The sequence below is a fragment of the Dendronephthya gigantea genome, unplaced genomic scaffold (assembly GCF_004324835.1).
Source record: "Dendronephthya gigantea isolate DGI-Jeju-01 unplaced genomic scaffold, DenGig_1.0 000018F, whole genome shotgun sequence".
Classification (NCBI taxonomy): Eukaryota; Metazoa; Cnidaria; class Anthozoa; order Malacalcyonacea; family Nephtheidae; genus Dendronephthya; species Dendronephthya gigantea.
This window is the reverse complement of record NW_021163028.1, coordinates 2,578,708-2,592,506: the sequence shown is the minus strand read 5'-3', so window position 1 is coordinate 2,592,506 and position 13,799 is coordinate 2,578,708. Positions and strand designations below refer to the sequence as shown.

Genomic DNA, 13,799 nt, shown 5'->3' with positions numbered 1-13,799 from the left:
TAAATACTCGTATCCCACGTTTGACGTCACACCAATGGCGAAGACATCGACGTCCTAAAGGAGCGGGAATGTGAAATCGACACAAATTCAAGCAAACAATTCAAACTGCAAGAATTCTGCTTCGGTTGATAACTACAAACTTCGGCTTGATAAATCTTCATATCATGTTCAACCTCATTCAATCATTGTTAATTAGTAAATGACGTCAAATGCATGTTTGTTTCAAACATAATGAACATTTACTGATTAGTTATGATAACATGCAGGTAAGGAAAACAGGAAAACGCTTGCATTTGCAGAAAATCGCAACTGAAGTTCTACGAATTTACAAAGATTTACGAGTCACTCAAAACTACGAGTGGATAACTAATCAAGTCTGCTTCCCATATTCAGGAGATTCAGGTTCGATTCCCGTTAGCACTGCCTTCGAGGGAATATGGACAAATTAAACGTCATAAGTCTATTTGATTAACCAATCACGAGCGCAATTAGGTCAACATAATATAGCGATAATGGTAGAGCACTAAAAATATTTCCCCGCCATCAACTGAGTAGAGTAAAACACATTCAAACGCTCTATACGACATTCGATGGTTTTGAGTACGTTTGTACATAAATTTAAATAAAATATTTTATATATGTTCCTTCATGTATGCATGCAGTAAATTGTAGAATTCTACCTACGTTCTACATGCGTTATATTACTTTATTATATAATATGCAGTGTTTTATTGTCGAATCCTCCATTTTGAAAAGCGAAAAGAACACATGTGCGATTATCGTGTTTGATCCACCGATCTGGAATCAGGAAGGGGGATGAAAAACTTTTCAAAAAACTAAAACTTTTTTATTTCATAATCAACAGAATAATACATGGATGCTTGGAAATATGGAATTTATTTCTCGTGTTGAGAAAGATATCTCACTCGTTCGCTGCGCTCACTCGTTCGATACCATTCTCAACACTCGAAATAGATTTCATATTTCCGCGCATCATATATATTATTCCCTATATAAACCCTGATTCTTTTAATATTTCATCATCCAGTTCATAAAATATTTTTGAAAATGTTTACCCCGGTTCGTAAGTCAACCTGGAAATGTGATTCACGAACAGGCTTGTGCCAGTCGCCTTACATGCAGGAATTTGAAAATAGAAAAGAAATCGTGTTAAGCTGTATGGAACATTAATGTATATAGAGGTCAGTGATCAAGAAAACGATTGAGCCACAAATTTCTGTATATTAATGACTCTAAAGCCCGTTTTCCACTAGACGAATATGTTTCCACGCGCGAACTACATATTCTGCAAAGTGATTGGCTAGGGGAAGGGCTTTTTGCAATGATTTTTTTTGCTGACCAATCACGCTATTGGATTTCGGATTTCGCTTCGCGTCAGGCGAACAAATTTGCGTAGTGGAAAACGGGTTTTAAGCCACTGCTCACGAACGCTGTTCTACGAAGCAGATCAACAGGAATACTATTTACGTCACACTTTATGAGGATCACCAAAGACATCCAATAGACATGCAGTATTGTGACTGTGAAGGTCGTTTGTTTCCTAAAAGTCCGTTATAGCTTCTCTTTCGAATAAGTGCGAGCGGCGAGTACCATCCACCCATTCCTTTCTAGCTCGCTTGATATGTGCAACGTAAAAAAATGTGAGGCAAGCTCCACATATCTGAAAGTGGAAGTCTCTCATCAGTTCTATAAGCTACTATATTACACATGCAGGAAGTCCAAATTATAGACGTCAATTATATATGAAAAAATAATTTGATTTACGGCCAAATACTGGACCAGTAATCACCTTTCCGTATATTGGCTAAACTAATGAGGCTACTTACATAACTTGCAAATAGTCACTTCTTTTTTTAGAGGAAAAAATCTTAGTGAGAAAACACTCTTTGAGAAAACACTCCCTCATTTTTACTTATAGAAACTGCTATAGCAGACTGCAAGTATTGATTGAAGAAGAAATATATTTGTGTTGTTTAATATTCATTCCACCCGATAAAACTGCAAATGTAGACATGTCACGAAAAATATCCACTGCTATTATAAGAGAGGTTTTCGTAAAAGACAAAAAAACAAGAAAAAAGTACCCTAGCCCCGAGAAAAGCTATATTAGAGTTTTTGCAGTCAGATGCCGAGGATAAGTAAGATTAACTCGAAACGTATAACAATGACAAGCATTTTCGATTGAATTCCTTCCGCTATAGAAATAACGTGGACATCTGTTAACAATTAGGGTGCAGAGTTATCTTTTGCGGCTAGAAAACTTCGAAAGGAGTTAAACAAATACCGGTAATTTTAGGTCATCACCTTAAGTGCTCCTTAAATTTTTAAAAGTATGCAGCAGGACCAAAATAAATGAATGCCTTTATAATTACTTTGCCGCCGTTAGTTAACTTGCATGGTTAAAATTTCAGTAGCTCGGCTGGCCACTGCCTATAAAGATACGTGCATGCAGTGTCTACAAGAAAGGTGACGGGGCTTAGATGTCAAGCGATTGCCCAATATCTTTAATTTCTGCATGCATGCTTTTAATAAAATCATAGAAAATTGATGCATAATAATAGATCGATCGATATCGACCTTTAGTCAATGACATGTTCATGCTGTCCCCTTAATCACCGATCACTCCATCACTGCATATATATAATTCTAGCCCTGAATGACCTTGGTAAGGCGTATAGTACAATGTATGAAGTTCACGATGTTTTGAAAACTAGGTTACTATACGTCACTATAAACATGACTCTCGCATAGAGGTGCTTTAAAATGCTGTGCATGCAGGCAAACGCTATACATGCACGTATGCCGCAAATATATATTATAGCATTTCCATGCCATTGCGACCAACTTTACTTCTGGAAATTTAACGAATCCGTTTTAGCTTCCATGCATATTAAAATAGCAACACATCAGATAAAATACAATTTAGAAAAACCCAAGCATGCATGCAGGTGTTTTGTTCACCTGTAGAACCTATAAGGCTAGCTATATATATATAGCCGAGTATGACACAGATTAGTGAAAAATCGTGCATGTATGAATGATTATCGGTATTTTCAAAAGGAGTTTTCGTGTTTTCTTTTGTTGCCTCTATATACTCCTTTTGCATTGCTCTTATTCCATCGTCAACTAATTTTTTATTCACGGTGTAACAGTTCGTTTACCTGTATAACGAATCATAATTCTACGAAAATAGGTCTAACCCTCTTTTGTTTAAGAGCATATATAAAATAAAATTATCAGTCTTAGAAGATTTCCATATTAGGTTAATAGTGTTATTTCAGGTAACACTAGGAAACATATATCCCAACTTTACCATACATTTATACAGAATTATGCATGGTATACTGTATGCCTATAGCTATTACTTCGGTAGATCAGATTCATAGCTTATTAGGAAGGACATGTACAAATACCGGTAATTTTAGGTCATCACCTTAAGTGCTCCTTAAATTTTTAAAAGCATGCAGGACCAAAATAAATGAATGACTTCATAATTACTTTGCCACCGTTAGTTAACTTGCATGGTTAAAATTTCAGTAACTCGGCTGGCCACTGCCTATAAAGATACGTGCAGTATCTACAAGAAAGGTGACGGGGCTTAAATGTCAAGCGATTGCCCAATATCTTTAATTTTTTGTATGCATGCATGCTTTTAATAAAATCATAGAAAATTGATGCATGATAATAGATCGATCGATAGCGACCTATTGTCAATGACATGTTCATGCTGTCCCCTTAATTATACCGACAGAGTTCACATTGTTCGTTTAAAAATAAACTTTCTCCATCACTGCATATATATTTCTAGCCCTGAATGACATGCATGGTACAGCGTACATTACGAAGTTCACGATATTTCGAAAACTAGGTTACTACGCCACTATAAACATCATGCACTATCGCATAGAGGTGCTTTAAAATGCTGTGCATGCTCGCAAACGCTATACATGCATGCATGTATACCGCAAATACATATTACAGCATTTCCATGCCATTTTAAAGAATACGTTTTAGCTTCCCATCATAAAATAGCAACAGATCAGATAAAATACAATTTAGAAAAACCGAAGCATGCATGCAGGTGTTTTGTTTACCTGTTGAACCTATGAGGCTAGCTATATATTATAGCCCAGCATGATATAGATTAGTGAAAAATCGTGCATGTATGAATGATTATCAGTATTTTCAAAAGGAGTTTTCGTGTTTTCTTTTCTTGCCTGTATTTACTCTTTTTGCATTGCTCTTATTTCATTGTTGACTATTTTTTGATTCACGGTGTAACAATTCGGTGTAATACTTGCAAATTTAGGTCATCTCAAAAACCATGACCATGCAGCCGACAATTCAAAGAATGATGTAAATTAAAAAATAAAGGTCTTTCTTGAATCATATATTGACTCTCAAGTTGTCTTGTCAATTCGGTCTTTTTTACTTTAGTAGTCTAATTAACCTCAAATGGTTGGCCTAAACAAAATGTCCCACGCATCATAACGAATCATTATTCTACGAAAATAGGCCTAACCCTCTTTTGTTTAAGAGCATATATAAAATAAAATTATCAGTCTTAAAGGATTTCCATATTAGGTTAATAGTGTTATTTCAGGTAACACTAGGAAACATATCCCAACTTTACCATACATTTATACAGAATTATGGTATATATGCCTATAGCTATTACTTCGGTCAATCAGATTCATGGCTTATTAGGAAGGACATGTGCAAATACCGGTAAATTTAGATCATCACCTTAAGTGCTCTTTAAATTTTTAAAAGTATGCCGGACCAAAATAAACGAATGCCTTCATAATTCTGGCCACTGCCTATGAAAATACGTGCAGTATCTACAAGAAAGGTGATGGGGCTTAATTTTGTCAAGCGATTGCCCTAAATCTTTTATTTCTGCATGCATGCTTTTAATAAAATCATAGAAAATTGATGCATGATAATAGATCGGTCGATAGCGACCTATAGTCAGTGACATGTTCATGCTGTCCCCTTAATTATACCGACAGAGTTCACATTGTTCGTTTAAAAATAAACTTTCCCCATCACTGCATATATATTTCTAGCCCCGAATGACCATGGTATAGCGTACATTACGAAGTTCACGATGTTTCGAAAACTAGGTTACTACACTAAAATGAAATTATCAGTCTTAGAGGATTTCTATATTAGGTCAATAGTGTTACTTCTGGTAACACTAGGAAACACATCCCAACTTTACCATGCTTTTATACAGGATTATAGTATATGCCTATAGCTATTACTCCGGTCAATCAGATTCATAGCTTATTAGGAAGGACATGTACTATAAACTATATACTAACTAGCAGAAAACATACTTGACATCTTAAAGGCTATAGTTCCTTAAGATTGCGATGAACGTATTTTTTTATTACATACTGAGTAAAAATTTCCCCACAATTAAAGAGATGGTGAAAAACGATCTCAATTTAATCTCGATCTTAATTCAATCTCGATCTTAATTCAATCTCGATCTTAGTTCAATCTCGATTTTCATCCAGTCTCGATCTTAATCCAATCTCGATCTCAATTCAATCTCGATCTCAATTCGATCAGCTCAATAATATGTGCAATTTCCATTGATACCAGTTTGATATATAGTTATATCAGTTAAAAAATTATTACCCATGGTAACCAATGGGGTGTTCCTCTAATGACCCCAGCATAGCTATGTCTTTATAAGACTGCTTTTTCCAGAATCCTATCACTTCTATAAACTGCTTTATAAAGAAGATATGAATTACCTCAGGTATAACAGACGCGGTAACCAAGCCAGCAACAAGCAACATGTTATCATACAGCCATAACACCAAAGCATCCAGACAACCACGTGTGTGAATCTCATCACGGTATGTCAGCCGCTATAGAAAAAATGCGGGTTGCAATAAGTAATAACTCTGAGAAAATGCTCTTGTGAAAATACCTAAAGCGTTTCAAAAGCACAACTCGAAGTAACCAACTTTTACTGATAATTTGAGGAAGGTCTATTTTAAAATTTGGTATATATAGGTAATATAGCTACCATGTGCATCTACGTATATGGTAGCTATGAAATACACAAGTTTGAACAAAACAGCCAGGTCGACTTTGCTATATAGTTTCCTTGAATTGTCTCAAGTCTCAACATGTCATAAAACAGTTATTTAAAAGGACTTATCCATCTATCAAATGTTACGGTTTCAACCTTCATCCAAACAGACAAACAGTGTGATAAAATGTTAACATTTGTAAATACAATATAACCAGGGACCTGTGTCAGCATCTTAAAACAACTGGCTGGTGTGACAACTGCTTAAACCATTACATTTCCCAAGAGGGGCCTAAAAATATGGCAATCCAAGGCGTCCTTGTTTGCTGGCTATTTTTAGCCCCCGATCAGGCGTCCCTTTGGCCCTTAGCAAAGTGCTGTCATTCTAATTTGTTTTGATTTTTGTTCCTATTGGTCTATTTTTATCAATTGTTTCCCTTGCATACAATGTGTTCTCCCCTAGTTACTTTCATACTTACTCTCCTGATGAAGGCCTTTATTTATTTATTTATTTATTTATTTATTTATTTATTTATTTATTTATTTATTTATTTAACTTTGTCAATACAAATGACACGACGTCGAACAGGCGTCTGGACAAAACAAGGACAAGAATGGCAGGGACACCACAACAGTGAAAACCAATTACTGTGGGCCTTCAGGTAGAACCGCCGAGAAGAATTTTTCTATTTTAGCAGTTGTTATATACAACATTTGAGGGAATTCGTAAACTGACTTTAAATATATACCACCTTATACCAGATAATTTCAACGTTTCGAAAATGTGTAATGAAATTGAAATCGCAATGTTCCGGTCAAAATTCTATGAAAAACTCGATGTATGTAATGGACCTTTTCAGCTGGTATTTCAAATTAACCCATTTCAAAATCACATGGTCTAAAATAGTTATGCTTTATTGGCTATTCCATGGCCACAACATCTGAAATGAGGCAATTAATTTGCATGCAAGCTGAAATGGTCTATACGATATGTACTCGATCAATGTAACATTAATAGCTCTTTTGGTTTTTAAAACTTCAAAAAGGTATACTCAATCAAACTGATAAACTTTTCTTTACGTAAACGGATACATTATTAAAATCATACCTAAATTTAATTGGCTTAAATTTTGGCGAGTGACGTCCGGCACAGGCACACCGAGCTTTGATATAGTGAAAAAGATTCAAGTGTTTTTCGATTAAAAATACATCCCTTTAGCATTGGAATTTCTTCCTACTGCGCTTCGTTGCAGTAGAAAATGGAACTTCCCATCGAATTTATATAATTATGGCATTGGGACGAATCAACGGGAATGGATCTACGAAAATGAATCCGCCAAAAATTAATTTAGAGCATAAAATTTGTACGTACGTGCTGACTACGTGTCTTGTATCCACATTGTAGATTCACATTACTAAGATGCTCGACATTTGGTTCTGAGGAATTCTTGAGCACCTCTAAAGTTTTTATTTTAGAAACCTAAATGGATACAAAATAAGTTGTAATACACGCAATTTAACGTGCATACCTTCAGTATAGTGTTATAATATTAGTACAAATACCCCTTCTTCACATTTACCCAATGGACGTGATGCGGAACTTTTTTGCACTGATTAACTGAGCTAATTAAATTCATTGCAGAAGGAGGTATTACTGAGGAAAATTTTGAAATACAACGATGCCTGATTTCTAAATAATATGCCAAATAATATGTTTTCGTGCTAGAAAGATGACATTTGTGAGATTACATTCAACGAATGTTGGCATAAAGAACACAAAAGTGCTCATGCATTTTGTTGAACAGAAGCATAATTTACATTTTTAGTCAATGTCTTTTAAAAAGGGGATTTTTAGAGGAGGGGACGAAATCCTAACTGAAGGGGGGGACGGGCGGCTGCAAGTTTCTATGACCGAACAAAACCAAAACTGACTTCAAAATATCCAAACAAATATACATCAAGAACTGGACTCGATAGCTATGTTTCAGCAGTGTGATGCACACGCACAAACTATCAAACTATATACTTAAATTTTATAGCAATGAATCAGTTTTGCAAATCTTGATGATAAACCTAATCATATACTGTCTGTATACAGTACCTTATCCTTAATTTTACAACAGGATACAGGTACTCCACATTCCTCAATAGTTTTTGCACCACAACGGAAGTAATTGTTGCGATCCCAGTCGTCTATGGACGTACTACCGCAGCATTCCAACTAAAAAAAAAGCAACAAAAGGTATCCGACCGATTTGAATGCAGAAATAAAAACAAATTTACATCCGGACTATTTCTCATCGCCATCAGTGAAAATTATTTGTTCACGACAATTACGACTAAAATCTAAATGGGGACTAGGCATAAGATAAATGATAATGGCCACGAGAAATGCAGTATTGACAGACTAAGTTTGGCCTTCACTAAGTTTGAATGAGTTAAGTATTTGGTTTAGACTCTAGAGCTGATTTAGGTTTAGCTCCAGTTTTCCTCTCATTCGAGATATGAATCTTAATTAAAACTAATTCCTGTTTGAATTAACAATTATTAGCATCAAAATTTTCTGGACCTTCCCCAATCTAAGTGAATAACGTAATATGGTACATGTCAAAATAACTGATAGGGTGAGGGAGGGAGGTTTGGTAATTTCCTTTTTCACGCTAATGTCGGGAAGATACTGAAATTAAAGCATCACATTGCCAGTTTTAAATTTTGAGTACATACATGGTGAAAACATTATTAGTTTGTATGAGCAGTTCTGGTCAGTTGCATTGGTTTTGTTCTGGGTTTCTAGCTGCTGTTTAAGTCGTACAGTCAAGCAATTATATTTAGTATACTCCATAGTTACAGTGTTTTTGAAAAAATTGTTTTAGAATTTAGACTTGGTAATAATTAAGCTATAGTTGACTAATTCTGCCAAGCACAATTAATATAATTAGGTTTTTACTTTTAGTTTTAGTTGATTAAAACAAAACTAAAACTTATTGACATTGCAGAGTTTGCTACTATCTTACGTAAATAAATGACTTAATAAAATAACTGGATAAGCAAACAATTAAACAGAAAGTCAGACTGCAACATTCACATCTAAAGTCATATTTTCTCTAGAGTTAAGTCGCAATGTATATCATAATATTCTTTTTATCCCTAAACAAGTATTCATTGACAGTTTTGAAGAAAATTTAATAAGAAGAAAAAGAAGAGTGATTAGGTGTGTAATCTAATTTGCTTACGTTCAACTGTACAGCATCCACAGCATTTTTTAAATCATGATCTCTTCTATATTTGATAATGGCTAGGAGAAATGCAGTATTGACAGAGTCCTTGACCTAAAACATTTAAAAAGTATTTTTTAATATTAAAATCAAATGATTCACAATGCAAATTATGTAAACAATTATTACAGATAATTACTGTGACTTCATTCTTATGATATATAAATATGTACCTACAATGACACATACTGTATTATGTATAAAAACAAAAATGTAATGTAACTATATAGTGCTAATATTATGCCCTCTGGGCTTTGTCTGTCACAGGCAGTGCTGAAGTGGATGGGCAATTCAACATTCGCTGGTTTCAACATGTAACCTGTAGTTTAGAGACCATGCTCATCTTTTGGAAATTTATCATTATGGTGAAGCCATCCACAAGTTTTTAAAGTAGTTAAGGTTGTATACCATCAGTGATTTGGTGATTAAAATTAGAAAAGAAATTTTTCATTTGCTCAGCATTGTATTTAAGTAACTTTACCCAGTTGTTTACATTAAACAATCCATATGAAAACTTGTGATTTATTCAAAAACCTAATAACAAAATATATAAATAAGGGACCTATATATATGTTACCTCTGTCCAGAAAATAAACCCAAGCACACCAGCAACTAGTTGAAATGTGAATATGAAGACAACAAAAAATAGATACTAAAAACACAAAAAAGAACAAGACTAACTAAGTAATGAACATGAATAAGTTTAGGTTGTATTACCAACAACTTTGTATTTGAGCTAACTATCACATGCTAACTGGCAATATTGAAAGTATCTCATTTATGAATCATGGTGGATTGCTGGCTACCCAAAGTCTTAATTACTCAAAAACCCTTACTAAAGCTACTTCAGCTATAAGTAACCATGGAAAACTGTAACCCAGCTATGCTCTAGCTATGCATGCATTTACATAAAATCCTCACCAAATATAGTAGCTTTAAGTTATCTCTTAAAGCTCCAATCATACCAATCCCTGAAACAACAATTGTCAGGCAGGCAACTGTTATTACTGCAATGGTCGGATCACTGATGAAGTCATAGAACTCTTGATAACGTTCATAGTACTCAGATTTCTGTGCATTTGCATATATGCCAATGCCTAATAGCAATCCACCAATCACCTAGAAATTAAGAAAAACTTTAGAACATATCTATATAATATCTGGTGAATAATATGTGAACCACAATTTCTACAGTTCTGAAAATTAAGATATGAAAATTTCTGGGCAGAAAGCCAGTTTGGAAATTTGTCAGAATCAACGGTGCATGTTTCATATCTTTGCCGAACAGGTAAAGTACTTTTATGTTTCTATATTTGTTAAACCAGGCTTATTTCTTTGAAGAAATGATTCTCTGGTTGTGGCATATTACATCCATCTGAAAGATTATATAATCAATCTACTAGTTGAAGATTGTGGACTGATATTTAAGGTTCAAGAAAATATATAAAATATTGTGGCCAGACAATGTCTATAGAATAAAATTCTACCAAATGTTGGGTAAATATGTCTATGGTAATATGTGTATTACTACCAATGCCTATCACTTCCTTGTGGAGCAGGAAGTGCTTGGCATTTTAACCCATTTTGACACTTGAAATCTCAATTAATTGCAGTAAAATTATATTAAGCATTTTCAGTTCACATGGATGAGAGAAGTTCAGTTGGACGTACATAGATTTGTACTGTTCCCTGTGAAAAAACATGTAAAAAACATGTAAAAAACAAACAATTTGAACTCAGCCACTTTAGTATCAATTACACACGACTACCGACACAAGTCTATTTATGTTTACTTTACATACATTATTTATGTCAGATGGATTGTCGCCGTATATGCTCTTTATTATGAAGACCACAATTGCACATTTTAAAAACCCGCAAACATCCTTGAATTGCCAATCCCCTACTTTCTTAAGCCGTTCACAAACAGTACATACACACATAATATATAATAGGCTTACCAAAAATGCAATGTTAAACCCAAATAACATAAATTTCCTACATTTCGCCTTGCCCATATTGAAGATCGCGACCAGATCGATCGCGCAATCACAAATGAAACAAAGTAAAACTAATCATTGACCAATATGGTATGCCCAATATTGATCGATCTAGCATTTTCTGAGCAAATTCCAGTATTTTAATAGAATTCCACCGTCACAATTAGAATAGTCTTCATTCTTCGCCACATGCCAATTACCAATCAATGCAACCAGAAGTCCTCATCATCGTGTTTTCTGCTGTGCCAAGGTTTATGTATTAAAATATTTATAGATATGAAATTACAGCACTACACCACTATGTAGAAATATATTATACAGGGGATTTGTACCACTCGGCACACCGGGCGAAGCTCCACCAGGGTAAAGTGCTCGCATAAATTAAAAGTGCTTGGGTTTCGGGAGTTTCGGGAGTCTGTATGCGGTTGCATAGGCTGCCCAGGAAGCATGCGAGAATTATAACATGCATACATAATTTTCACATGCATCCTGGGCTGTCTATGATGCGGCTGTGGAAAAAAAATTCAACAAACTCGAAAACGTACGTGACTGCGTGAGTGCGTTGGTCTATTTTTAAGATAAACCGTGGGACTAGAGCAAGGGATAGGAGATTAGGATCATAGGTCCCTTAAAAAACTCCAGCTATTTCAACATATCGCATCTAAATATTTAACCATTTTACGAAAAGTGAGAACTTTATTTTGACATATAATGCAGTAGTTCAACTAAATTTGAAAGAACCTCACTAAAAAAACAGAAGACATAATATCAGTATGCAAAGCATAATCCGAAGATTAACATCTCGAAACCCAAACTGAAGGCGAAAATGTGTTCATGATATTTCAGTCGATTCTTTCAGTACAAAATCATCATCAGACAGACAAACTATACGGTCTTATATTAACTATGACCAGGGCGTATATAAGGTATATCTTATTTTCGCCTGCTATGACCAAAATCACCAAATGACGTATATTACAAAGGATTTTGACCCAAGAGTGTGATAACAATGCAGTCATAAATTGTTTTTGAAAGCATCAAGAAAATATCTTATCAACAAGTTATTCCTTTACTTCGAGGACATCTCTACATTGCCTTATTCACTACCGTACATTGTGGTATATAAACAAGACTCTTTTGACAAATTCCTTTGTTATTACTTTATTTGATCATGTTCTTATAATGGTATATAAGACCAGTAAGACCGTACGTCTATTTTCATTACGTTCGATACATCGAGAATATACAGTGCACAGCTAACTGAAACTACTGTGCCTCGATTTACCCCACTGAAATATCTATTCCGTAAAAAAAGCCAAGAATAAGTTGATATATAATAACTTGGCAAAATGGTAAACTGATAATGACAAACAAGAAAACAAAACCAAAAAATGAATTCATAGGTTGAATTTAAAAATTTACTAACTAAAACAATCACTTTTCAAGAAATATTAATCATCTTCGAATCATCTTAATCATCGTACAAATAGGCCAATTGAATGGCAGATCATTGATGCTTTCGCGAATAATATCAGAAAGAGTAAGAATTTACTCACAATCATAAGAATAAAATGTCGGCAAAGGGTTTTAAGTTTTTTACATTGATGAAGTTCATTATGGTGTATTTTACTCAGTAAGTACATTAATCATTGATTTAATAAGTGGGGTCAGCCTGAAATGTTTAATTATATTGCAACTTTAGACACTTTAGTCGTCTGTCTGATGATGGTTTCGCAATCAAATCGAAATACCACAATCATATTTGGGTTTCAACATGCTATCCTTGTAATTGTACTTTATGCTATACTTAAGCTTTCAAAATTGTCGGCTGCTATCACTTTCTTTACAAAACATCAGCAAGTTTGCATTGAAATTTTTCTTTTTAGAAAAATTATTCGTAAATTAATATTTTAGTTGACCGCGCATACAGGAGGACTGGAAATAGCGAATATGAATGGCTTCATAGTTCAAATTCCTCCATGTTTAGCAAGTTCGCCTTCTATGTAATGATGATATGAAAGCATATGGATTAATGAATAGAGGCTACATCCACTACATTCCGCAAAATATTTTCGCTTATAAAAATGTAAACTTTTAAGACGTTCTGAAATCTCAATCTGTTTGCCACGCCGTTAATATACCTTAAACCAATTTATATAACTGTTCTAACAATGCCCTCTCTCTCTACCTACTCTAGATCGCTTGTTAGAACACCATTAAACAAAATTGTTAACTTAATGATAAAATAGAAAGAGGAAATTAGGGAAAGACTAATAATATTAGATAATTTAGATTGATACTAGACTAATAATATCATACGTTCCAATATAACCAAACCGGAGCAATGTGGCAACGTCTTCGATCAAATTCTTACAAAACAACTGTCTTAAATGGACCATATGTGGCGTCTATCTATGAATGGACAAAATTACAAGAAGGCCTCGATGGTGC

General features: G+C 34.4%; 1 protein-coding gene across 1 annotated transcript; it reads right to left on the bottom strand.

The window, feature by feature from the left end:
- Positions 1 to 327: 327 nt before the first annotated feature.
- On the bottom strand, positions 328 to 11,635 carry LOC114520995 (tetraspanin-17-like). The gene is made up of 8 exons (XM_028541378.1): positions 11,310 to 11,635; positions 10,270 to 10,467; positions 9,926 to 10,000; positions 9,307 to 9,402; positions 8,175 to 8,294; positions 7,446 to 7,553; positions 5,790 to 5,906; positions 328 to 1,681 (listed from the first exon to the last, which is right to left on the bottom strand). Exons 1-8 carry the CDS (start codon positions 11,364 to 11,366, stop codon positions 1,562 to 1,564), a joined length of 891 nt encoding a protein of 296 aa, XP_028397179.1. The 5' UTR covers positions 11,367 to 11,635; the 3' UTR covers positions 328 to 1,561.
- Positions 11,636 to 13,799: the final 2,164 nt, after the last annotated feature.